The 27655-nt window shown below is 48.1% G+C and overlaps 1 protein-coding gene across 1 annotated transcript; it reads right to left on the bottom strand.

Annotated features, from left to right (window-relative positions):
- Nucleotides 1-16924: 16924 nt before the first annotated feature.
- LOC136565598 (ubiquitin carboxyl-terminal hydrolase 42-like) lies at nt 16925-20101 on the bottom strand. Its single transcript, XM_066564266.1, has 7 exons — nt 19915-20101; nt 19384-19494; nt 18776-18846; nt 17963-18045; nt 17611-17722; nt 17198-17372; nt 16925-17085 (listed from the first exon to the last, which is right to left on the bottom strand). Exons 1-7 carry the CDS (start codon nt 20099-20101, stop codon nt 16925-16927), a joined length of 900 nt encoding a protein of 299 aa, XP_066420363.1.
- Between the last annotated feature and the right edge of the window lie 7554 nt (nt 20102-27655).

The following is a 27655-nucleotide window of genomic DNA, read 5'->3' as shown; positions in this document are numbered from 1 at the left end:
GCAGGAGTCAGTGCAGAGTGAATGTATAACCCAGCCTTGTCTGTGCCCAGCAAACACCTTCCCACAGGAAGGGCAGGGCTGGAGGATCCTTGGTTTGTGGCTCAGCATCTCCTCAGCTGAGGAAAACAGGGCTGGAGTACAGGAACCCCCTGTACCAAACTCAGCACTGAGCCCAGACTCCCATTGCTTCTCTCACCTCCAGGACTCTGCTGCTCATCTCCCCTGTGCCCTGCTCCCAGTAATTCCTGGTCTCTCCTACCCACACGTGCTGTGAGCACCTCCCTGTTGGGCTGTGTGGGGCTCTCAGTGTGTTCTGTGCAGTGAGGCACCAGCTGCACCAGCAGCTCTGACTCACAGCTCTGCTGTGCCAAGGAGCCCAGATTCCCCCTCTCCAGGGGCAGACAGCCCTGGGTGCCATCAAGTCCACGCTGAATTGCACCATCCAGGGATATGAGAAGCATCTGTTCCCTGCAGATGTTCAGCCATCTCATTGTTTGTTAGGTTTCAGGACAGGAGCCCTCTTCACTTCTGTGAGACACTCGCTGTTCTCAGATGTCTGGGAGAGTCTGTGGGGTGGGGGAGAAATGTCTGTGTGACGCCAGCAAGGAGCAGAGACAGAGCTTTCGTGCTCTGTGGAAAATACTTGAAAGGCCTCTGAGCTCTGGCTAATCTCCATGATCCTGTGTTTTCCAGCAGCAGGCTGAGGGAGGAGAGCAGGGCTGAGAAGTACAACTGGACATCATTCCTGGGCTCAGGAGAGCTTGGCAGAGCCCATTGTGGCAAATGGAGCTGGATGCAGCAGAACCCAGGCTTAAGCTTGGCTCAGATCTTAGGCCCAGCAGAGCCTCCTCTGATCTGCAGGAGCTGTGTCAGTAGCTGAAGGCATTTCAGCCTCACTGCACCAGACACAAGTGCAGCTGTTGGATTCCCTGGGCACAGGGCAGAGGGGAGGTTGCCCACATTTGAGGCCTTTTTGCCCACAGGCATTTTATGTCTTTCTTTATGTGGTTTTTCTACAGATTTATTTTCTTCTTTCTCTGTAGATCAGCTTTTAGAATGCCTGATGCACTGCAGGCTGTGACCCATTAGTGTGGGAAACCTGAGGCACAGAGCTGCACAGCAGCACCTGCAGCAATGCCAGGGAGGGTTTAGAATCCCAGGTTAAACCTTGGATCCCCTCCTCTCCCAGCTCAGTGCATTTCTGCCATTTGCAGGGTGCCTTTTGGTCAGAGTCACTGTGCCCAAGCTGACAGGTGGGTTTGAGCTGCAGGGTTCCCCCTGGGTTCCATTTCTGATGGAGACATTTCCAAACCAGACAGGATTTGAGGAACAGAGGCAGAGTGGCTCTCAGTTTTCCTGTATGGGTTCAACCAGGTACAGACAGAGCAAGGCCAGAGTAGAAACCTGACACGGATGGAAGCAGTGCCAGGAAGAAATGTCCCTTCAGTGTATCCCTCCCACTTCTCACAGAAGGAAAACTCCATGCAGCCCCCTAACTTTCCTAGTCAACACTTGTTCCCTTTCCTCTGCACCAGCAGAAAAGCTTTGTTAAAAAGAATCATTTCAGGATTTTGAGTGTTTCGTTCCTGCCAGTGAGCCAATGGTTTTTCCAGTCCCTCCCCCACAATAAGTGAGTGCAGGCTGAGTGTGGTCCAGAGGAAAATGTGAGTTCCACGTGTCCTGGCCACATGCTGCTCTGGTACCAATGATAACCAGATGGAGCCTTCCAGATCCAGCCTCCAGCAAGGAGAAGGGTTAGCAGAGTAAATATATAACCCAGCCTTGTCTGTGTCCAGCTAACACCTTCCCACAGGAAGGGCAGGGCTGCAGGACCTTGGTGTGCGGCTCAGCATCTCCTGAGCTGAGGAGGACTGGGCTGGAACCCCCTGTACCAAACTCAGCACTGAGCCCAGACTCCCAGTGCATCTCTCACCTCCAGGACTCTGCTGTGCTGCTCATCTCCACTCCTCTGTCCATCTCCACCCCTCTGCTCATCTCCACTCCTCTGTCCATCTCCACCCCTCTGCTCATCTCCACTCCTCTGTCCATCTCCACCCCTCTGTCCATCTCCACTCCTGTGCTCATCTCCACTCCTGTGCTCATCTCCACCCCTCTGCTCATCTCCACCCCTCTGCTCATCTCCACTCCTCTGTCCATCTCCACCCCTCTGTCCATCTCCACTCCTGTGCTCATCTCCACCCCTCTGTCCATCTCCACTCCTGTGCTCATCTCCACCCCTCTGCTCATCTCCACTCCTCTGCTCATCTCCACTCCTCTGCTCATCTCCACTCCTCTGCTCATCTCCACTCCTCTGTTCATCTCCACTCCTCTGCTCATCTCCACTCCTCTGTTCATCCACACTCCTGTGCTCATTTCCACTCCTCTGCATGCCCAGTCCTCACCTGTGCCTTCACCCTTCTCCAGTACCAGTGATAACCAGATGGAGGCTTCCAGATCCCAGCTCTCCAGCAAGGACAAGGGTTGGCAGGAGTCAGTGCACAGTAGATCTATAACCCAGCCTTGTCTGTGCCCAGCAAACACCTTCCCACCTTCTCCACTCCTCTGCTCATCTCCACTCCTCTTTATTTTCTCCTCTGGGAGAAGAAATTTGAGGGGCTGGACAACAGCAGAAACAGGCCTTGGGATAATTCTGAGGTTTCAAATGCAGCTGGTACCTCATCCTTTTGGCATCTTACTGATGTAGGATGCAAATACTGCCAACCATCTGTAGCTGGAACAGCCCATCCATTGCTTGGCAGATCTGAGGACTGTCACAGAAGGAACTTTGTCCCAAAAGCAGTGCAGGAGCCACAGTGTGCAGCAGGCCCTGTTCAGACCTCTTTGCCCTTGCATGGTGCTGCTTGCACACAAAAAAAGGCCTGCAGAGCTCTCTGCTCCCCCAAAGTTATCACCATCACCATCACCATCATCATTTCCTGCAGAGTGATAGGGAACCCAAAGCCCAGGTATCCAGAAGATGATATTCCTGTAACAGCCTCAATACCTGGGAAGATTGGGACATGGAAGAAAGCCCTCTCACTCTGAGGTTGGTGTCATAGGTTCCCTTTCTCTTCTTGCCCTGGTCTTTGCTCCCACAGTGGAAGCAGCGAGTTCCTGCACACCCACACCTCACCTCCCTCTGTTCTACTGCCTTATTCTGAGCCACTAAGGGAGGGAACAGGAAGAGATCCAGTGATGGTTTTTAGGGTAAAATCTCAGGTAGGTTACCTTTAATAAAGATAAGCTCAGTACACAGAAGACATAAGCTTTACTCAGGCAGCAGTTCACAGGAACTTGGCAGAGGCCTGCCTGCATTTCAGAATCCTTCTCCTTTTTCTAGATGAAAGCCCTGCAGAAGGATTTGTTTTTCAGACAGAAGGCAAGCCAAGTTGGTGATTTCATCCTAAGGCAGGCTGTGTCAAGCTGGTCCTATTCAAACATGCAGGAAATCAACCCTGGAGCTCGTTCAGAAATGAGGATGGAGAGTGGGGGGAGAGAGAGGGGCCCTGAGGAGGACAAGAGCCTGGATCCTGAAAGCAGGCTCAGGACAAGCAGAGGAGGTACCTGCTGTCAGAAGCCATCCCTCACCCTTGGAGGGATTAACTGGCACAGTTTCAAGGAACATTTCTTAATTTCCCAGCTCTTCCAAGCAGCTCTCCCATCTCTGTCCTCACACATGGCTGAGAGGGACAGCCAGGGCAGAGGGCAAGGATGTCCCCAGAGCTCCTCATGCCAGGCTGGTTTTGTGTGGTTAAAAGAGAAGAGAGGAGAGGAGAGGAGAGGAGAGGAGAGGAGAGGAGAGGAGAGGAGAGGAGAGGAGAGGAGAGGAGAGGAGAGGAGAGGAGAGGAGAGGAGAGGAGAGGAGAGGAGAGGAGAGGAGAGGAGAGGAGAGGAGAGGAGAGGAGAGGAGAGGAGAGGAGAGGAGAGGAGAGGAGAGGAGAGGAGAGGAGAGGAGAGGAGAGGAGAGGAGAGGAGAGGAGAGGAGAGGAGGTTGCTCTGGACATGGGAGCAGGGAAAAGGGAGAGGGAAATGGAAAAGGGACTGTGAAGATGTTCTTTACAAACTGTCACAATTCTCTCCACTTAAACATTTGTAGAGCAGCTATGGAACACCAGTGATAGAGGGGAGGCAACAGATGGCAGAATTCAGAACATTTGTTCTTGGGTCTGCTTCAAAATCTCTGAGCTCTTTGGACAGTCCATTCCCAAGGAGCAAGGGAAGGACTGTGGAGGAAAAATTGGCCTAATTTTCTCTTCTGCATTTTTGCAGCTGCCAGCTTGCCTGTTGTTTAGTGAAGACATCACTCCAAGAAGCTCCATGGCCCTGCAGCAGGCTGGGACCAGCACAGCACAAGGGAAAGCCATGAGAAAAACCTGCCTGGGATCTGTGTGTGAGTGTGTATAATCCTTCATCCTAAAGAACATCTGCAGGGGCTTCTGAGCAAGGCAGGCAGGGTTTGCTGTCACTGCTGGACAAAGCTCAGACCTGCCCCTTTGCACTCCCTCTGTCTGCAGAAAATCTGCAAGGGCTCCACTCCTTCCTTTCTAGCAACTGCTTTCATGAATCCAGATTTTAGTGGTTTGGGTTTTATTTAAATCAAGCACTTTCTGATGTGAATAATACCAGCAAAACTTTTGTAACTTGGCCTGGAAGATGGGAAAAATGCAGACACCAAAAGCCAAGGCAGGCTCTTAAATGTCAATACTCATTAGGCACTTTTTAACATTAGTGCCTGGTGCTGGAATCTGCCCATGCAGGCTGGAGGATGAGGAAATATTATTTGAACACATCTGCTCCAAGAGATACTGTCAGACTTGGGGAGCATCTTGTGGTAATTAGGGGAATTCATTTCATTATTTACTCCACCAGCATTTAGGGATTTTTCCTCATTTTTCCCCCTTTGGTTTTTTGTTCATTTGTTTGTTGTTTTTATTTTCTTTTTTTTCCTTTTTTTTTCCTTTTTTTGGGAGGATCCATTAAAATTTTATTTTCTGCATTTTTTAGCAACTGAAAAGCTCCCTGGCAATATTAAGACCCTGTGTTCTCATAGCACCTCCCCTCCTGCTGCAGAGCACCTGGGTAAGAAGCATTTTGGAAGGCAAGGAAGAGAACCTTGCAACCAAATGCTGTATTTTGAATTTTTGGCTCGAAATAGAAAGCAAATAGACCGAATTTGCTTTTCCCCTTTCCTCTGCCATAGCTTCTCCCTCTTCATTTCCCAATCCACACATGTGCATCCCTGTGCAGACAGAGGCCCCCACGAGCCCCCTGTGCTGTGGTTAAAGCAAACCTTTGGCTCTCCTGTCCAAAACACTGCCCTGAGCCCTCCCAGTCCCTGGTTGGGAGTGTTCCATACTTAGGGTGAAAGAAAGGGGTTGAACTGGATCATCCACATTATGCCCCAGGCCAGAAACATCTTTTTCCTCTTTTTTTAGCTGCTCTTGCCAAAGGCAGGGTGGAACCTGTGCTCCCCAAATTGAAACTTCCCTCAGCAACTTCCATCTCCTGAGCAGAACCACTTTAAAATCTATTAAAGAAAATAACAGCTTTAAACCCTTCCTTTTTTTTTTTCCTGGAAAAGAGGCCTCTAATATTGTTTAATTAAAAGCTCATTCTGCAAGGCTGATTTGATGTCAGCTTTGAAATCCTGTGCTTTTTGTTTCCATTCTTCTCCTTTTGTGTGTTGAATTCAGTACATTTCCAACCAGGGTTTCTGTGTGCTCCCTCCTTGAACCTCGGTGCTTTGTGTGGCACTGAGCAGTGACAGAGTTATGTCAACCTCTCTGCTTCACTGGGCACATTTGTTCTCTCAAAACCAACACAGCAGCTGGAGACCCTGACATCTGAAACACTCCTGGCTCCCTTTGCAGCACCGAGTTCCTCTCTGGGCTGGGTGGAGTGCACAGAGTGCCTTGCACTGAACTCAGGCCAGAAAAGCAGGTGCTCAAGGATAATGAAACCTAAATGAATGATAATTAAGCCAAAAAATTAAAATAAAATCTTTAGCTAGGAAAATGCAGGTAGGTCCATGGGCTGGTTTTGTGACTCTCAGTTTGGCTCCATGGGGTTGTTTTATCGGCATGGAGCAGCTCTGTGGGGTGGATGTTGATTGGGGTGGGTTTGCTTAAGGTCAGGCTTGGGTTGGGGCCAGCTCGACCCAAATCTTCCAGTTAAGATAAACACAAAAAAACCACAAAAAAACCCACAAAAACCCCACAAAAACCCCACAAAAAACCACAAAAACCACAGGGAAGTGGCTGAGCTTTAATCCTGCTTCTGGGGGAGGAGAGCTGGCTCACCCTGCCCTCTGCTCCAGGAGCTTCTCCAGCCCTTCCTGGGAAGGTGAAAGGTTGGAGAGAAAGGCAAAGATCTTATACTGGGGAGATTGATGGAACAGGCAAAGGTGTTATACTGGAAAAGTGATGGAAAAGGCAAAGATCTTCTATTGGGGAATGCAAAGGAAAAGGAAAGGATCTTATACTGGGGAATGTGAAGGAAAAGGCAAAGATGTTATACTGGAAAAGTGATGGAAAAGGTAAGGATACTATACTGGGGGATGCAAAGGAAAAGGCAAAGATTTTATACTGGGGAATTTGATGGAAAAGGTAAAAATTTTATATTAGGGGATGTGATGGAAAAGGCAAGGATCTTATACTGGAAAAGTGATGGAAAAGGCAAAGATCTTATACTGAGAAATACAAAGGAAAAGGCAAAGATCTCACTGGGGGATGCAAAGGAAAAGGCAAGGATCTTATACTGGAAAATGTGGTTTTGCAAGAGGTGGATGCTGGAGAGCCTGACCAAAAATCCTTCTCAGGAGATTCAGGAGACTGAGCTGGGCAGCTGTGAGGATCCAGCATGCTGGAAAAGCAGGGTGGGTGTTAGAGGTAATGCTTGAGCAGAAATGCTGTGTGAGTTGGGGTGGGGGTAGAGCTGCAGTGGTTGTGTTTCTGTCTGATCCCTCTCTGGGGAGTGGAGAGCTTGGCAATGCTGCTGGGAGAGCAGGCAAGGCATTTCAGCTTTTTTTAAAAAACTCATTGAGACAGCAAAGGTTATCCAGAAAAAAAAAAAAACAAACCAAAAAACAGTGATAGCAAGCTCTAAGAAATTTGCAGAAGTAATGCAGGGTCTCACCCTCCTCCTCAGCTTCCATTTTCAGCACACCTGGCTGCTAGATCCCACCCTTGGGTGGCCAGGGATCTAGAAGCCTTTTTCTCACCCACAGCAGGGGCAGAAAACAACCACAAATGTCTGTCTGGATGAACTGAAGCTCTGTTCTGTGCCTGGATGGGCACTTTGAGAGGACAACGTGGCCAGAATGTCCTCAAAGTGCTGGGAAGATGCAGAGGAAGGCAGTGAAAGGGGGATCTCAGGACTCTATCTGCTCACAGTGACCCCAAGATATCAGAAAGTCTCTTTTCCCAGCCTGGTGGTCGAAGAAGGAGTCAGAGCTCTTCACTTCTCAGTCTCAAGGTTGTTTATTGTACCTTATCTATAAAATTCTTTCTCCTGTCCAGCCAAGGTCCATCCAGCAGGACAGTTCCAGGCACTCTGCCTGCCCCTGGGGCTGTGTTATCTTTTTATACTAAAAACCATGTGTACAATATTTATAATTACTTCCCAATACCTATCACCTATGTTAGACAGTGAGCTTCTACTCTAAACCAATCCCAAAGTGCCACCATCACAGCAGAAGATGGAGGCCAAGGAGAAGAAGGACAGGACACACCCAGATTCCTCCATCTTGCCTCCTGAACCCCCATGCTAAAAACCCCAAAAAATCGATTTTTCACCCCGTCATAAATTCACTATCATTCTACTTAAACTTTTGTGGCTTATCTTTTTTCATGTAAGGTTGGTAATTGTTTTTTCCAAGGGCTAAATCAAAGGCACAAGGGTCTGGGGCTCTGTGCCAAGGTCTCTGAGCCCCCTGGGCAGGGGCTCGAGGAATTTCCTGGGTTCTGACAGTGGGAGGCAGAACTGGTGTGTGGGTCCCTTCCAAGCCAGAATATTCTGGGATTCTGTTCAGACTCAGGGAGGTGGGCTGGGAGGGTAAGGGGGCTGCTCAGCTCAGTGCCTTTTGCCTGAAGCATTAACATGTTAAGCTCTGAACCATTTAAATTTTATTCCTGGCTTTATGTGTGTGCACAGCTCATAAAATCAGTGATGTGGGTGCCCAGTGGAGATGAAAGCTTCCCACCTGATGTGTACAGTGAATAACAATGATAGTGCACTTGCACATTTTAGAATTGTTCTGCTGTTCTAGAAAGATGAAGCTCTGCCATGAAATGGTGGATTTCCTTCAGCTTTGCCTGTTTCTTAGCACCCATGGTAATTTCCATATGGCTTTTCCATTTGTTTTTCTCAGGTTTTTGGGAGCAGAGTGCTTGGAGGTGCCTGCCTGGCCTCTCTGTGAGTGGTGAAACAGGGAAGATTGGGACCTAGGAGTAGGAAACTGGGCAGGATTCCCCTGGCTGTGCAGAGCAGAGGAGTGAAATGGGGCTCTGTGAATTAGGGGGAGCCTGTGGAACATTCCCAGGGTCCTTCTGCCCTCCCAGCCAGGTGGAAGCAGAGGTGTGGCCTTGGGGCCTGTGGCTCCAGGAGTTTTTTGTTGTCTGATTCTAAGAGATGAGTGGTTGTCATGGTTACCTGCCTCCCTTTCCTGATCTTGCCAGATGTCTTCTCTGGAGCCTTGGCCTTGGAGCAGGATTCAGCATTTCCCTCCTGTTGAGATCACTCTGATCCCAGCACCTTCCATTTCAGATGTGCTGCTCTGTCACACTGGGTGACATTTGTGTGCTTGGCTATCTTGGGAGCCTTTGGTGCTCCTGTCTCCTTACTGATCCTTCAGGACAGGAAAGCAGTGATTGAAATGAAGGCTTCTGTGGGCTTATTTAGGGCTGCAGCCCTGGGTTTGCAGCGCTGTGGGGTGTCTGGGTGGGTTCTCTCTTCACCAGGCCACTCAGAAAATCTCCCAGGGGTCAGCCCAGCTCTATCTTTTCTCTCAGTCCTGTTTTTCAATATCAAACTGGTGTGGCAAGTCATAAAGTGACCTGAACCACAGAGGTCACTCTCCACAAACCTTTTGGACTGAATCTTTCCCCCCCCTTTTAGTGCCTTTTCTCCTTCTTTGCCAGAAGAGGAAGTTTAGTGAGAGGGGAGCAGGTTAACAAAGAGTCTCTTTAGAGATTTTTTGGGCTGTCTCTGGTTGACATTGCTTTGGAGAGGAAACTGAGCTCTGAAAAAAGAGCTCATGCAAGAGTCCCACGCAGCAAGGGGATGGCAGGGAATGCAGCAAGTCATGCTGCAGGAATTCTTGGAGGAGGAAGGTGAAGAGTCTCAAAGGAAGGATAAGGTCATTTCCCTTTTTATAGAGTACATTTCAGAGATGCTTTAACAATTGATCAATATCTAAATGAGCAGCAGGGCTGGGTGATGGGTTATTTTACAGACTAACAATGGGAGCCATGTTAGCAGGCTGAACCCCTGAGGGGCAGGGAAGGTGACTGTCCCATGGGGAAGGAGAACTTGCTCCTCTGGGCCTCTTTTGAAATGAAGTCAATTATATTCACCATTTAAGGAAGATAAATCCAATTAAAATTATGAGGGTGCAAGGAATCCACTGTTGCTTTCTTTCTGTTCAACTTTTATAGTAATCATCACTACCAAACCCCAGGAATAAGGGGCAGGGGAATCTCTGTGCATGGACAGCCAAATGTTACAACACAGCTCTGGCTCAGGCTGCTGAGCCCCTGTGGAGCCTGGGCTGGAACATCTGCTCCATCTCCTGCTGCAAGGTCAGCCTGAACAGCCAGGCACAGGAATCTGGTCCTGAGTGCTGCACGAGAGATACAGGAATCCAGGAGCTCTCCAAAATGCAGTTTATTGTATCCAAAATGCAGTTTATTGTATCCAAAATGCAGTTTATTGTATCCAAGAGGTTACAGCAGTCCAGGGTGGTGGGTGACAGAGCTGTGCCTACAGCTGTGAGCTCCAGCTGCAGGCAGGCCTGGAGCCCTTTGGTTTTGGTTACATTGCATTCTATACTTTTCTTTTGCTTATGTTGAATTATATACTTTTCTTTGCTGAGCATCTTAATACAGTAGAACCAATCTATACCTTAACTATTATCTATAGCCCATCATAACTACTGTCATTACCATATTCATGTTACTGTTCTCCAATCACTCAAAGTCAGTACATTACAGTTTAAGCTAGAAGTTGTTTTCAGTTTTCTTGCAGTGGAAAATTCTGAGACCTGTTTTCTACTTGCCACATTTGCTGACTTGTTTGCCTGTGCTCTCTTTCTGCTTGGTAAAAACATCTTCTTGTTTGGGGTGGGTTTATCCTTTGCTCTAAGCCATACAAACCCCTTCTAACTAACACACCCTTTGCCTCCTTGGTTATCCAGTGAGACTGGCTCAGCAATTCTTTTCTTCTATATCAAAACTTGCTTCCATCTCTGTTCCTTCTTCAGACTCTACATTTAAAAATCTTTCTGCCAAGCACAGATACCTGTGAGACTTTCTTGTCAAACTCTCATCCTTCCCAGCACAGGAGGGCCTGGGCTCCTGGGGCTGGGCAGCTGTGTCTGGAGCTGGCTCTGCATGTTTGAGGTGCTCCTGAGGAAACAGATGAGCCTGTGAGGTCGTGCAGGCAGGGATCTGGGCTGCTCCATTCCCTTCTGGCTCCTGCATGGCTGGAATGGCTCTCAGCAGAGCACTGGGCTTTCCCAGCCTCCAGCAGGGTCTGCTGAGGTGTTCTTGGCAGGATGGGAGTGCAAGGAGGTGTTGTGTTAGGGCAGCAATCCCTTCCTGCTTCCTTGGCTCTGTGCTGGGAAGTGTCCAGGACCTGCAGCTCTGCCCTGCTTGCCTGGGAAAACCAGGATTAACCTGCCCAGCATTTTCCTGGTGCACATCAGGTGTTGTGCACACACCCCTTCAATCTCCTGAAATCCACTTCTCTGAGACCTGTCTGGGAGCTCATCTGGAGCAGTGGGCAGTGAGCAGCTCTGGTTGTGCCATGAACTGACCTGGGCCCCTGAGATAGGGAGGGGATTGGTGCTCTGGGCCTTGGGGTGACCAGTGCCACAGGAGTGGGAAGGCATTCATCTCTTAATTAGCATTAATAGGGCAAGTATTATCTTAAATAAAAGACTGGTAGTGGCACTGAAGTTGTATTTGAGGTTTAACTGCTGCAGGACCCTGACTGCACTGTGTGTTTGTTAATCCTCAGTGAGGGAATTCTATTTCACTGAGTGATGTTTATTTAACATACAATAAGTGTCTTAATGAATCTCTATTAAAGGCATATGTGGAAACCTTAATTTGAAGCATTACAGAAGAGAGTGAGATCTTCAATTCATAAAATCCTTTTTAAACACTGTGAGCTCCAAAATCTGGCCAGTGCCAAAGCAAACTGTATCCTGCAAACTCTGCCAGATGTCTCATGTGGGGTGTGCTTAAGGCCCAAAGAAAATAAGGTCTGAAGGGAACAGCTTGGCCACTGACTCCCTAATCCAGCCTGGATAAAGGAGTTTCATTTCCATTCAGGAAATAACCTCTCCTGGATGGATCCTGTTCAAAATGTGTCTGCTGAACCATCCTCAGCAGCACCTATGCCTGTAAGCAGAAAGAGGATCTCGTGGGAAGCTTTGGGAAGAAGTGGGAACCTCTTGAATTTGAGAAGGAAGGGAGAGTAAACAGGTTAGAGGTGTCTCTGGGTGGTTGGTGATGCACTGACCACTGCCTGGCCTGATGCTGAGTACAGAGAATATTCTGATATTTCTGGGAATATCTGTGATCTTCTGTGATGTGAGATGGAACTTCAGCCAACCTGAGTCTCTTGTGTGAAATTTGCTACTGTGCCTTGTTCTGCTCTGGGCAGGGCACTCCAGGACATTGGGAGTTAAAATAAACTCCAAACTTAAAGTTTAATCCTAAACATAACCATAACCCTATGCCTAAAACGAATCCTAACCCTAAACATTAGGTCAACCTCAGCACAAATTCTAATGCTAACTGTAACCAAACTCTATCCCTGAAGGTAACCTAACCCTAAATGCTAATTTAACCAAAAAACCGAAATGCTAACACTAGCACTGGGTACTTCTAAAGGCCACAAACCCTAACCCTAAAACTAACAATAAACCCCAGATATAAACCCTACCCTAAGCACCACTAACAGCCACCAGCCCTACCACCTATCATCCCTACCACCACAGCCAAAGTCTAAACATCAAGGCAAACCATAATACTAAACCTGAACCTTAACCTAACCTTACAAAACCCCACCTTGAACCCTAATCCTAATTAACCCTAAGTTTAACCCTAACCCTAACACCCAAAGCAAACACCACACATAACTCCACACATAACACCAAAGACCACACATAACTCTAAATATAACCCTTAGCTTGCCCTAACCATAACCTAAACCTAAACCTAAACCTTAACACCTTAACCCTTGCCTTGCCTGCTCCTCTGCCCTGGCCAGCCCAGCCCTGCAGACACCTCTGTGTCCCCCCCTGCCCTTCCTGCCCCTCCCTTGCCTTGCACTGCCTCTCATGCCCATCCCCTGCCTTAACCTGCTCACTCCTTCCTCCCCAGGCCCTCCCTTCCTCTCCTTTTCCCTGCCTTGCCTGTCCAACCCCTGTGTGTTCTTGCCTGGCATTGCCTTGTATAACTGTCACAGACACATTTTATGGAAAATCCTTTCCTTAGGATTTTTCCTCCTGAGAAGCTGAGAGGCCTCAGGAACAAAATGCAAACAATGGTTATCTGCTGCTGTGGAATGCAACAGGTGCATCTGGGATTGGGCTCGTGTGGTTGTTTCTAATTAATGGCCAATCACAGCCCAGCTGGCTCAGACTCTCTGGTCAGTCACAAGATTTTATTATCATTTCCATTCCTTTCTATTCCTTTCAAGCCTTCTGATGAAATCATTTCTTCTATTCTTTTAGTATAGTTTTAATATATCTTTTTAATATAATATAATATAATATAATATAATATAATATAATATAATATAATATAATATAATATAATATAATATAATATAATATAATATAATATAATATAATATAATATAATATAATATAATATAATATAATACATTACACTATATTATATTATACAATAATAATTATTTTATAATTATATATTATAATATATAATATATTAATTAATATATAATTATTAATTGTTACTATTAATTATTAAATTATTTTTGTCAACTGTTGCTAATAATTAATAATCAATAATTATGTTATTTATTGAATTATTAATTAATATATAATTATTGTTATAATATATAATTATAATATTATATATAATTATTATATATATATATATATTTTTATATATATATATAAAATAATAAATCAGCCTTCTGAAACATGGGAGTCAAGATTCTCATCTCTTCCCTCGTCCTGGCACCCCTGTGAACACCACCACAGTGTGGCAATGCTTTTCCAAGGGAAGGAAAGCACATAGCCCCAGTGTTTGAGGTGTAGATAAGAAGCTGCCTAGTGGAGGTTGAGGGCAGCAGCAGCAGCTTTCTGTCCTGGCATATTTGGTGTGGGAGCATTCCCCCAGCTTGTCCAGCTATGGGGTCGGTATCCATATTTTGAAGGCAGTGTCATGAAAGGTTCAGTTTGGCAAATCATTTCCACCTTTCAGAGGTGCTGATCTGAAATTCCTGGCAGTACCTTTATTTTCAGCAAGGTAAGCAGCTCAGTCTTGCTATGCAGCCGGTACAGTGCCCAGGACAGGTAACACCCAGTGACAGCTCTGGCATTTTATATGGGATCAGTCCCTGGATGCTTGCGGGTTTGGAGGAGGAAATCCCATTTCTTTTGATATGGGGTCATAGTTCCTCTGTTTGGCAAAGAAACCATTTGGATCCACACATTGGGTGGTTTTGGTGAATTTAATTGCTTTTTCTAGTATACATTTCTGTCTGTTAGAGCTGTTGAACTGTTACAGGGGAGCGCAGAAGCCAAGCTGGTGAGAATTTTGTCCTTTAGCATGTGAGCAGTCCCTGGTGCTGCTCAGTTTGGCTCCTGGCTCTCCAGGCACAAGGATTAGAATGGTGCCCAGAGCTGAGAGGGAAGGTGCAGATACCAGAGTTTGTGGTGCAGTTCAGGTTATAGCCAGCTACAGTTTTCTCAGCTGGTACTTTTGTGAGCTCTGCTTTTGCTGGATGTTTTTGGGGTTGTAGCTGAACTCTGTGATAGTGACAAAAGTTATTAGCAGAAAGGATTTCGTGTTGCCGTTCGAGTATGGTGCGAATAAGACTTTGTACTTGGAAGGGAAGGTCCGTGAAGGTCCTGTCAGAGCTGATCTGAGAGCAGTGACGTTTTCAGCTCGGATCTGCCCTTTGGTGTTTAGGGACAGGCAAGGACCATTGGCTTCTTTTGCAAGTCCACAGCGCCATTGTGTGGCGGTTTTGTGAGCGCTGACCTTTGCCAGGTGAAAGCCAAAACAGAGCTTTTGTACCCTGGCAGTGTCGGTGTGGGAACAGCGAGGGTCATGTCGGGTTCCCCTGTGGGTCCTGGCTCTTGGAGACTCACAGAATGGGATGCTGCACATTCCTGGGAAGGGAGGTGAATTCTCTCATTGTTGTCTGTGCAGTTTACAGGCTGCAAAAGAAAAGTGAATTCTAGCACTGCCTCTTTCTCCCAGAACCTTTTCTGTGCTGAATTCAGCTCCTGAATGTTCTTAGCTTTGGAACTGGAGCCCGTGAAAGTGCCTGAGGGTCCATTGAGCCGAGCACACAGAGCTGGGTGTGCTGCACTTTAGAGGCTGCAAGAGGAAAGTGAAGGCCAGCACTTACTGTTTCTTCTAGGATCTCTGGGGTAGGAATAGGTGCTGGACATACTCAGTTTTGCAGCTGGGCTCTGCAAGAGTGGAAGAATGTGATGGGACCTGCACCTGAGCAGGACAGTGCCAAACTCCAGAAGGTGTGTTGCTTCTCCCAGGATGCAAGTTGAATGTGGAGACAGCAACAGCTTGCTGAGCTGGAACCCTTTGTCACCAATATTTACATTTGATACAGTTAGTTTAGTTTCAGCAGCTCTACAAGGTTGAAAGAATGTGATAGGACATTGAGTTTGAAAGGGAAGCTCATAGCTTTGGTTTACATGATGTTGTTGCTATCTTTGAAGTCAATGTGAAACCCAGCAATTCTTTCCTCCTTTTTTTTTTTTCCATATTAAAATTCTGGAGCTGGAGTCAGTGAGAGAGCACAAATGTAAAGGTGCACACAGCACCTGGCCTAAGCACCACCATTGTGGTGTTATCTCCAACCTGCTGAGGGTGCCCTCTGCCCCAGCTTCCAGACCATTAGGTAAGGAAAATGTTAAACAGGAGAGGGCCCAGTGCTGATTCCTGGGAGACACTGCTTGTTCCTGGCTCCACACTAGACTTGGTGCTGCTGAGCAGCAACCCTAGGGCCCATCTCTTTTCAGTCCTGGTCACTGTTGGCTCATGCAGCCCATGTTCCTCTGAGTGAATTGAGATTCATATTTTAAAAAATGAAATTGCCAGGTGAGCACATGCAAGCTTTCAAAATCCCATCACACCCACATCCCTCGCTGTGTGTTTCCACCAATTGCCCCAAAACCTAAAGAGAAGGAAACACCCTGTAAAATATTCATGAAAGGCCAAGAAGGGGTTTTAATTATTAGCTTTGGCTCTTATGCTTGTAGGTTCCAAATGAGTGTTTCCTCCTTTTACTTTCTGACTGGTGGTACTCCCTGAGCTTCACAAACCGTCGGCTGAACTCGTAGCCCTGCTGTGAGGCTCTGCTCTGCTTCCTCTCTCTTGGCAGGGGTTGTTCCCCAGGAGCCCTGTGTTCTGGAGAAGGCTGGAAGCTCCTCTTGGAGGGCCCTGGAGCTGTGGTGTCCTTGTCAGTGTTGTCATGATCTGGGGGACTCGTTCTCTTCCTCCTCCTCACTGCTGAGTTGTTGTGGTTGGTGGCGGTCATGAAACTTTTGCGGCGGTCGTTGCCCCACTGTGGGGATCTGCTCCTGGCACTGTTCCTCTGGCAGTTTGTCACCCTAATCTTACAAGGCACAGCCTGTGGCCCTGCAGAACCTGCCTGGCTGCTGGTCTCCCCCTGACTGAGGACGGAAGGGAACAATGAAGAAGAAGATGCCATTTCCTCCATTTGTGAATTGGAGCACCTGAAGAACAAAAGAGGGATCTCTGTTTAGGGCATTTCTTCCAGACTTATCTGGGATTCAGTCATTTCTTTGGAGGGGTTTCTATCACAGAGAACCAAGGTCACCAATGGGAAATTCAGACAGCTGGGGCCTTCTTACAAGTCTGTCCCTATCCTAGGAAGTCCTTGTCTATACAGCCCCTACAGCCTCCATTTCACAGAATCACAGGGTTGGCTTGGAAGGAACCTCAAAGCTCATCCCATTCCAACCCCCCTGCCATGCACAGGGACACCTTCCACTATCCCAGGTTGCTCCAAGCCCTGTCCAACCTCACCTTGGACACTTCCAGGGATCCAGGGGCAGCCACAGCTGCTCTGGGCACCCTGTGCTAGGGCCTCACCACCCTCACAGGGAAGAATTTCTTCCTTGTATCTAATCTAAATCTTCCCTCTTTCACTTTGAAATTGTTGCCCCTTGTCCTGTCACAACAGTCCCTGATGAAGAGCCCTCCCCATCTTTCTGGGCAGCCCCTTTAAGTCCTCTTCTCTGCATTAGCCAGCTTGAGAGCAGACAAGGAGCAGATCACACAGGACAGCAGCCTAAAGCCCAGCAGGGGATGAGAAGAACTGGTGTGGGATAGTTCAGAACTGACAGCACTGAAGGATGCAGGGAGGAATTGAGGCAGAAACACTCAGGAGGATGAGACACAAACAGCAAAGCCAGGAGAAGGAAACAAACAGTGAAGAGGTCACCCTGGTATTACCTGGCATAGAACAGCAAATAGGCTTGCTGGCCCAGAACTGTGTGGATGGCACAGCTATCCACTGACACATCGTTCATCTTGTACCACTGCCCATTGCTGGCCTGCAAAGGAAGGCATCCATCTCTGCAGGGGAAGGGCAGTGTTCCTGCACAGGAAACTGCCACACCAAGAGCACACCAAAACAAGACCAGTCCAGCCCCAAAGCAGCAACTCCCCCAAAGCCTTGGCTGCCAGTAACACTGCCAGGACAGTTTGACTTTCCAGCTCACGTTCTTCCCTGTCAGGAGGGAAGTCACTCTTCACCTTTGTGTAGCAGAAGAAGTGTCCACCCAGACAGGTGTGACCAGTGTGCACCACAACAGCATACAAGGAGTAGAGGATGGGCTCTCCAGCTGGGTCAGACGTGTATGGCCGAAGATCCAAGTACTCAGGATACTCCACAACCTATGGAGAAACCAAGATGGCTCAGGAATGTTCCTGAGCTACCACACGAAACAGACTTTGAGATGTAAGGGTTGGGTGGGAGGAAACTGTTCCCTGCCAGAGCAGGGTCCAGCCTGGGCTTCCCACGGGAAGTCTCCTCTCCCTGGGAGGGAACATGAAGATCCCAACATGAGCAGCTTGTGACAGAGCTTGGAGAATCTTCTGTCCAAAGAGGAAGCTGCTGTGGTTGGATACAGACCTGGCTGAGCTTCCTGCTGCTCCGATGATCAGCCCTTCCCAGGCACACCGTGAGGACCCTGGGTGCATGATGGACTGTGACCACCTTGGAGGCTGCAACCTTCTTCTTGCACCTTGAACCCAAGCACAGAGCTGAGTGCTGAAATGAAGCCAGCCTTACCTCAAGAGTGCCAAATCACCTTTCCTTTCTCACACCTTGGCACTAACTGTAAGGCTATTCCAGGCTGTGAGGCCATAATAAAAAAAGCTGCATCCCATTATTGTGCATGAAACCTGAGAAAGTGATTCTGCTTGATTTCACACAGCCCCTCCTGCAGAATCTGGTGTTAATGTATTGTAAGAAATCATCTTACTTGCTACATTTGAAGAACTTTTTCCCATCCACCTCCTTGGGTTTCACAAAGTCCTCCAGAGCTGTGGTGAGGGATGAAGCTCCCTGGAGGAGTGAGAAAGGAGCTGCTGAGCTGTGGGAAATGCCCTCACCCAAACATTTCCCAGAGCTGACAGGAAGGCCCAGGCAGCTGATGCTGAGGAGACCCACCATGACCCTGCAGGCAGTGTTTGTAAGGAGACAGAAAGAGGGTGTGATACTGAACATTTCCCTGTGTTCCAGGGGTTCCTGGGGCCACCTAGAGCTCCCTCTCTGTGCCACTGCTCAGTTCAGCTACTGATGGTGTGCAGGGGCAACAGAGGTGAAAACTGATCCAACCCATCAGCCTGCTCCTTGTATGTCTGCCTCCTTTCCCAAGTATTCTTTGTCTTTGGCAGCAGCCACAAGCACCAGCAAAACACTTCTGACAGCTGAAGGTGCTTTTTTGGGTAACATTTGGGGTTTCTAAAATCCTTTTATTGAGCTACAAATATTTTCTTTCCCAACAGGTGATCTTTCTGGAGGAGGTCCTGATATCCTTTGTCAGACGGTGTTGAGGGAGGGCAAAGGAAGAGGGAGGAGAGTACACCAAGGGTGCAGAGGGGATAATGCTACTTAAACCCAGCACCTCAGAGAGACCAGTGCCACAGCCTCTGCAGGGGGACACTGTCCATCCCACTTCCCACTCACCACCAAGATCCCTTGTGCTCACAAAAGAGTTTTTTAAGACAAATGCTTTGGTTCTGGAAAGCTGCAGGGGCCTTGGGACCTCTTGAAGCACAATGGCAAACCTTACCTTGATTTTCAGAAGGACATCCAGGAAGACCTTGAAGAAATCAAAAACTGTTTTGCAGCTCAGGCATGTGACTGGAAGGAAAATCAAAATGCTGAGGGAAGTTAATTGATGTCAGTTTATGCTCACAGGTACTCCTAGGCCAGTCCTCACAGGACCAGCTGCATGTCACAGGCACATAAGGGCACAGAAAATGCCAAGAAGGGCAGTAGCTGTGGAAGCATACCTCTGGATCTCAGAAAGCCCCCAAATATTTCATGGATGATGGAAGTTTCTTGGGAAGAGGCGTCCAAGCTGGAAATAAATGGCAAGGCAGAGAGTTACCTCCTCTAAGAGTTTAGCATTGAAAGCCATGGGTGTAGGTTTTCCTTGATGGGAGCACTTCAAGGAGAATCCAACAGATTCAGGAACATTGAAAAGGGAATTTTGCTGTGCTTACTCGCTGCTTCCACTCAGACAAGCTCTGTGCATGGCATTGAGAGTACAGCGTAAGAACTCGTAGGCGTCTCCCGGGATGTCAGGCTTAAATTCTCCTATGACTAAGAAAGAAGTTAGTAGTTCTCCCTTCACAGAAGGAAAGAAAACCTGTTGAAGCACCTGAAATCGCTTACATTTGAGGTCCCTGATGACAGCCCTCGGCCGGATGGCAGTGGCTGAGGAATACAGGACCTTCCGAACGTGATCTTCCATGATGCACATCATGCAGAAACCCTGCTGACTGCCTGAGGGAGGAGAGAAGCTTCTCAGCTTAGCAAAACAATCCCCTGGTGGAAAACCTAACAGAGGTCTTGAAGTTGTAAAGACTCTCTACTCCTCTTCTCCCAAGGTGCCAATGTCCTGACAAACCCAGGACATTTAAATGCATAGAAAATGTTCTTCATAGGGAGGCTAAACTGGCACAAGTTTTCTGTGCAATAAGCCAAGAGGGTTCAACTCCAAGGGACAGAGACCCAGGGTTAGGAAGAGGTGAAGATGAATGCACCTTGGCAGGACAAGTGGCTTTTAGTTTGGGTGTTTGAGGAACATGAGTTCCTGGGGCTAACAAAGAAGGGCTGCTGTTCTCCTAAACCCGTCTGCAGCTTCTGGGAATCATTGGGGTGAGCCCAAGAGGTTTAAAAGGAGATATTTCTGAAAGTACTCACAGAACCGGCTGTGCTGACGAGAGAGCAGGTAATTAGCCAGAGGGGGAGTGTATGTCAGGCACTGCAGGATGACGTTGAGGTAGCAAGTACTACCAAGGTTGTAAAGTCCTGCTCCAGGTCTCCGTTTTTGCCGCCAGTCCATGGAAATCTTCTCCGGGGGAAAAAGGGTCTTTTGTGGTGGAGTCATTCCCTTGCCAGTGACTGTGGGCAAACAACATTTGAAAAGAGATCAGACAATAGGTGAGGGGGACAGTGAGCTGGGGTCAGGGGCAGCAGGGGAAAATGGGGGACAGTGGGAGACAATGGGGATAGGTGCACTTGTCCCTGGGTAATGGCCAGGCAGGGCCCAGAGAGTGCTGGTGAACGGTGCTGCATCCAGCTGGCATCTGGTCACTAGGAGCGTCCCCCAGGGATTAGTGTTGAGTCCCGTTCCTGTTAATTAGCTTTACTGATGATTTGGATGAGTCGATCAAGTGTAAATTCACAACCACACCAATTTGGTGTGTCCATGTGCTGGAGGGCAGGAAGGCTCTGCAGAGGGCTCTGGGCAGGCTGGATCGATGGAACGAGAGCAGCAGTGCGAGGTTCAACAAGCCCAAGTGCCAGGTCCTAACTTCAGTCACCCCACAGAGCACTCCAGGCTGGGGCAGAGTGCTCGGAAATGGCCCAGGCCAGAAGGACCGGGGGGTGCTGGTCAGCAGTGGCTGGACATGAGCCAGCAGTGTTCCCAGGTGGCCAACAAGGCTGGCCTGTATCAGGAATGGTGTGGCCAGCAGGAGTAAGGAAGTGATTGTCCCTCTGTACTCAGCACTGCTGAGGCCACACCTCGAGTGCTGTGTCCAGCTCAGGGTTCCTCAGGTCAGGAAAGACATTGATGTGCTGGGGCATGTCCAGAGAAGGGCAATAAAGCTGGGGAAGGGTCTGGAGGGTAAATCCTATGAGGAACAGCTGAGGGAACTGGGACATTTTATCCTGAAGAAAAGGAGGCTCAGGAGTGACTTTATGGCTTTCTGTGACTACCTGAAAGGAGGTTGTAGCCAGGTGGGGGTTGGTCTCTTTTCCCAGGCAACAACCAAGACGATATAGAGTCTGGAGCTCTCCCAGAGGAGGTTCAGCTTGGACAGCAGGAGGAATTTCTTCACAAGAAGAGTGATTAGATATTGGAATGGGCTGCCCAGGGAGGTGATGGAGCCACCATCCCTCAGGTATTTAAGAAAAGACTGGACATGGAGCTTAGTGCCATGGTCTGATTGACATGGTGGTGTTTGGTCAGAGGTTGGACTCAATGCCTTAGAGGTCCTTTCCAAACTAATGGACTCTGTGATTCTGTATGTGAATATTTAAATGCTGAGTTCACTCTATGACACCAAGGACGACAGCTCTAACCACCAACCCAAGAACATCCAGGGAAGCCTAACACCCTACTGACATCTACTGAGAGGGAAACACTTCTGGCAAACAGGCTTTCCCTCTGCCTAATCTGCCAAAAATCCAACAAATCCACACTGATTTCTGGGCCTCAAGCTGCCTTCCTTTCCCTCTAGGGCCTCCAATTATCAGATTGTCAATTTTTCTGGTTGTAATGTGATGAAAACAAGCAACACCTGCTCTCAGGGAATGCCCCAGAATTCACTCCAGGCTGTCAGCACATCAACACTTAGGGATGCAGCAGTGGCCATGTCCGTGGTCCGTGGGCATTCAGGAAGTCCAAACCAGCTGGTGAAATTGTTACTCAAAGAAGTCATTCCCTGTTGTAGCCATTGCTCCTCTCAGGTACAGAGTGAAAAACTATGGATGACAAAGGATATCAGGACTTCCTCCAGAAAGATCACCTGTTGGGAAAGGAAATATTTATAGCTCAATAAACTGATTTTTGAAACCCCAAATGTTACCCAAAAAGCACCTTCAGCTGTCAGAAGCATTTTGTTGGTGCTTGTGACTGCTGCCAAAGACAAAGAATACTTGGGAAAAGGCAGACATACAAATAGCAGGGGAAAGAGCCAAGTTATCCCAATGGCCAGCCCAGTGCAAAAGGGCTTTTGCTGGCCCACTCCTCAGGATACCAAGCATTGCACAGGTGAGCTCACAATCACCAGTCACAGGTTCCACATCTCTGCCACTTTTGTGACACAGGGCAGCACACATTGTTGGCCCTGTGGCCTCCACATCCTGGCAGTTGGAAGTCACTGGAGCACCCAGGTGCTGATGCTGAAGGGCTGATCATGGGCCAGCAGAGCTCCTGCTGCTGCCAGGACCTGCAGCAACCAGAGCAGTCAAAGCCTGCTAAGGGCTGGGATTGACCTTTGGAATGAAAGCTTCAAGCAGTAAAAGATGGCTCTGGGCTCTCCAAAGGAGAACTTGGGTCTTAAACCTTGTGTCTGCCAGCTCTCAACTCTCCAACCCCTCTGGACTGTGGGTCAGTGGCAGCTGTGTCCTTGCTGTCCCCAGCCCTGGATGGACACACCCAGAAAAGGCTGCAGTGCTGAGTCCTGGCCCCTCCACGCTGCCTTGTGGGTCCTGGCCACACTCCTGTGGTAGCTGTGGCTGCCCTGCATCTCCTGGGGTGATGCTGGGCATCAGGAAGGTGGGATCCATCCTGTTCCAGAAGTCTTGGTTTGCCTCACACTGGTGGGTTGCCCCTCACTGGCTACAGCTGTGACAGCCTGCCCTGCTTCTGGCCAGGACAGGGGATAATTTTTGTTGTACCCAGAGGTTATCTGGGTTTGTTAACCCAGAGGTTATTTATTGCACTTTTCCCTGGGTAATGGCCAGGCAGGGCCCAGAGAGTGCTGGTGAACGGTGCTGCATCCAGCTGGCATCTGGTCACTAGGTGTGTCCCCCAGGGATTAGTGTTGGGCCCAGTTCCTGGTTATTAGCTTTACTGATGATTTGGATGAGTCGATCAAGTGTAGCCTCAGTAAATTCACAACCACACCAATTTGGTGTGTCCATGTGCTGGAGGGCAGGAAAGCTCTGCAGAGGGCTCTGGGCAGGCTGGATCGATGGAACGAGAGCAGCAGTGCGAGGTTCAACAAGCCCAAGTGCCAGGTCCTAACTTCAGTCACCCCACAGAGCACTCCAGGCTGGGGCAGAGTGCTTGGAAATGGCCCAGGCCAGAAGGACCTGGGGGTGCTGATCAGCAGTGGCTGGACATCATTGCTGGGACAGGAATCTCTTCCAGGGACAAGGGATTCCGTCTGGTCAAGAAAAACTGTTGGGGTAGCTGGTATTGATTATTGTGACAGGCTTTCCATGCAAATCCTTCTTTTCTCATACCTTTTGCTATTAATAGTGTTGCTGTTACTGTTAGTTCTCTTATTGCTGTTTCCAGTAAATTGTTCTTTTCTCAACCCATGATCTTTGCCTCTTGTGCCTCCAGCTGGAGGTAGAGGAGGAAGGGAAGCGCCACATGGTTTTGGCAGAAATACTAAATTGGAGAACACTAAACCATGACACAGCTGTGCTGCAGAACGTTAAAACCTGCAGCTCTGTGTCTCAAGGCTCCCAGCTGGGAGGTGAAATACATCAACTTTCCTTAAAAGCTGCTGAAGTGGAGCCACAGAGCTGGACTGATGGGGCTGCCGTGCTTCCCAGTGCAACACAGGCACCCATGATGCCATTTTAGGTTTTGCCTTTGTTTCTTTTCTATGTTCTCTGTATTTTTCACACACATATTTGGAGCTCTGTCACCTGTTGTATTAGTGGCTAGTTTTCCCAGTAATTTTCCATGGCCTTTCCCCAGGCAGAAAGACAAATTCCAGAGCTCCAAACCCCCAGGGGTACAAGGCCCCTGTGCTATCTTGGTCCTTCCAGGCTACCAAAGTTGAGAACAATTTGAGATGCATTTCATGGACAGAAGACAGCCAGTGCAAGGGGGAGACTCCAAAGAAAGAGCTTGACCTGGGGGAGAACTGCATCACCACTTGTCCTCCTATAATTGGTGCTTTTTACCAGCTATACCAATTTCCTAAAACTTTTAAAAATGTCCTCACCCCCACATGGGTGGGCTTTTGTGGACATCTTTCCATAACTGCCCCTGAAGGCCTTCAAATAAAGACCCACTTCTATATTGCCCCCTTACCAAAATGATCCTGAGTTGCATTTCCAGGTTAAAAGAAAAGCAACACCCACAGCATCACAGAGGAGGAAGGACAAGCACTCTCACCCTCACCATAGCACACCAGGACCTTCTTGTGAGGAAATGATGGGGAATGGAGAGATTTTGGTGATGGGAATGGAGAGATTTTGGTTCTCTAGAAGCCATCTATTCCTGCTGCTGAAAAGGCAAGAGCCATCCACGTGCTGTGGATCAGGGACACGCCATGCTTGAGCTCTGGTGTTAGCACAGAGCAGAGCTGTCAGTGTGTGAGCTCAGCCTCTGATCCCACGCCAGACCATGCTTGTCTGTCCCTCTCAGTGCCAGTGGCTGCTCTCCCATGGCCATTTCTGTGACAACACCATAATAACTTCTGTGGAGCAGAGAGAGAGCTGTTCTGGAGGGGTCTGTGACACTTGGTTCACAAGGAAATGCATCCCTGTGGGCATCACCTCAGTGTGCCTCAATTATATAAAATTTGAAGTATGTTTGACCAAAAAGAAATGCTTCAAAAAAAAAGTCAGTGAACTCAGCAAGAGAGAATTTGTGCTGGATTTCTTGGTATCTCTAGTGTTGGTACCTTGTGCTGAGGGTGAGCTCTGGCAGCAGAGATGAATGCCCACAGTGCCAGCTGCCAGGCTGGCCATCAGCTGGGCCAGGACATCGGAGGGAATGACCTCTCCAGGAGTAGATGGCTGTGGGATTGGGATGGGCTAATTAACAAAAGGGGGTTTAATTGTTCATTTTTCTTCCCGAGCCTTTCTTCTCCAACCCATATCCTCATCCCACTTCTGGCCCTACAGAGAGGAGGGCAAAGCTGAAGAGGGGCTGGCAGAGCTCTAAATTAAAAGATGGGTTCTGCCTTTATTTCACTCCAAAGTTTACAGCCATAAGCTTCCATAAAAAAATCCCCATTTCCACCCCCAGCACCCCAAGGGCTTTAACAGAGCCCAGGGAGGGACCTGCTCCCTGCCCAAGGGGGCTGAGAGCAGGCATGGAGGCCAAGGGCTGGGGAGGAAGGTCGAGGAACAGCACTGAGCTGCAGCAGCCCCAGGCAGGCTGTGGAGGGAGATCTCTGTCTCTGGAGATTCCCAGGGGCTGGGAAAGGTGGGAGCTCCCAGCTCCTGGAGCTGGGTGTAGCAGCAGGGCTGGGCTGGGGAGATCCCCCCTGCTCCAGGGCAGAGGCTCCGCAGAACCTGGCAGTGCTGGAGTGAAACAAGAAGGCAAAAGAGGTTTGTTCTCCATTTCTTTTTCCTTTTCTTTCTCTTTCTCTTTCTCTTTTTCCTTTTTTGTAATTTCCCAACAACCTTTGCATGAAAAAGGTAAAACTGCACAAGTAATTCCACAGTTCTTCAACATCATTCCCAAAAAAAACAAAATGGAACAAAAGCAACAAGTAGAAAGAAGCATCATCAATATAAACATCCACACAGACCCCCCACTTTGCTTTTCTTTCCCTTCAATTTTTCCCCTTGCCTTTTCTCTCCTTCCCTTCCTGCCCCCTTCCTCACCCCCATTTCCCTTTTGTTCCACCCATTCCCTTTTCTCCCTCCTTTGATTGATTTTTTCTGCCTTTCTCTTCCTGTGTTCAGAACTGTGGAATATCCCAAATCTACCTGGGGTCACCTCAGATAGGTTGAGATGGCCCCAAATCCTTCAAATCAATGACATCAAAGGCTGCAAATCAATTTGGGGACAAGAATCAAGGCAGGATTTGTTCAAAACACCCCAGCAGGCTCAAAACTTCTGAATATTTATTGCAATTAATTAATTAAACAAAACTATAATGCATTATATGTATATGAAACATGTATTTACATGTATGGATGTGGATTTAATGGTGATAATTAACCAGCTGCATTAAGGTGATTTCTCCAAGGATGTTTCCCTGTGGATCCCAGTGTGTTTCCCACTGCTCCATTGACCAGGTTTTACTTTAACAAGGAGTGAAGTGCCATGGAGGCCAGCTGTGGAAATAAATCCAGGATTTTGGCATCATTCTCATGGGACCCCTTTGTTGAACCCCACTGTTCTCTCATCTCACAGCCAAATATTCCAAAATATCCCCCTTGGACAGGGCTCCAGGGTGGAAATCATCTTATGAATGCAGTTTGGCCATGAAAGTCAGATGGAAGGGCTTAATTTTGCTTTTATTTCATTTTTCTCAAGTTAATTTTTACCCCCAAGTGTCTCAGCTCACAGGCTTTCAGCTTCATGACACTCCTCATAGAACAACATGAGCATTAAAGTGTTTCAGAAACATAAAGTCCTCTGCAGAGGCCCAGGACAATCCATATTTTTGTAAAAAAAACAATTTCATCCAGGTCTTATGAAGCAAAATCATAAAAATGCCCTTTTTTTCATCACCTTGTCTCTCACCATGAAGTTAAAATCATTTTTCCTCCACTTCCTGCCTCAGAAAGAGCTTTAACTCTCCCACTAGTTTAATCTTCAAACTCTTGTCACCCTGTAAAGTGTACTTTTAGGGGTAAAAATTAATTAAAAGCTACTAAATTCTGAATGCTGGAGGTGGAGGGAGGGTGCAGAGAAGCTGCAAGATGAGGGACCCTCACTGTGGCTCCAGGGAATTGCTGTTTTGGCTGAACCTTGTCAGGAAAATTCATCCACAAACATCAGAGGTTTATGTCCAAAAGGGAGACAGAGCAGTCCTTTTACTTTATTCAAATAAAGGGAGAGGCCATGGGGCATTCCCCTGGGGTCTCTGATATTTTTGGAGGACTCAGCCTCCTTTTTATCCTCATTTGCGGTTCAGACTTCCCAAAATGCCTGATACCAGAGATTCCCCTCTCATGTATAACCCTCCCTTTTAATTTTTAATTCTTATGGATTTTAGGGGTTTTCCCCATTGTTTCTTTCATCTTTCAATATCCAATTTCATCTATGAGCCAACCTACAGCTTGTTTGTAAAGGCAAATATCTTTTTCCATTCATAAATCAGTGGAATCCTCCCCATTGTTTCTTTTACCTCTCAGTGCTGGTTTTATCTGCCAGCAGACCCACAGCTTGCTTGTAAAGAGAAATCTGTCATTCCTCTCAACCTGATCCAAAATATTCTTTGGGTTAGAAGGGGGTGAGAAGGGGCCATTTGAAGCAGCATTTCATCACTCCATGGGTGTTGTTGTTGTCTTTTGGTTTTCACAGAATCACCAGGTTGGAAGAGACCTTCAAGAGCATCGAGTCCAACCCAGCCCCAACAGCTCAACTAAACCCTGGCATCCAGTGCCACATCCAGGCTTTGTTAAACACACCCAGGGATGGGGACTCCACCACCTCCCCGGGCAGAACATTCCAGAACTTTATCACTCTTTCTGGAAAAACTTCTTCCTGCTCTCCACCCTGTATTTCCCTTGGTGCAGCTCGAGGCTGTGTGCTGTGGTTGTGTCAGTGCTGCTGGAGAAAGAGCCCAGCCCCAGCTGAGCACAGGCACCTTTCAGGAGCTGTGCAGAGTGATGGGGGCACCCCTGAGTCTCCTTTTCTCCAGGCTAAAAGGAGACTGTTTTGTTCTGCCTTGACAACAGGGAAAACACATAAAATCTCTTATTCTTCCACTTCTGATTGACTCTGAAGCCGTTTCATTGGTGATTCCCCTGCTCACAGCTGGGGCACACGGCATCACTGCTGCTC

Source organism: Molothrus aeneus, chromosome 22 (genome assembly GCF_037042795.1).
Source record: "Molothrus aeneus isolate 106 chromosome 22, BPBGC_Maene_1.0, whole genome shotgun sequence".
Lineage (NCBI taxonomy): Eukaryota > Metazoa > Chordata > Aves > Passeriformes > Icteridae > Molothrus > Molothrus aeneus.
Note: the sequence above shows the minus strand (reverse complement) of the source record. Positions and strands in the feature narration are given on the sequence as shown.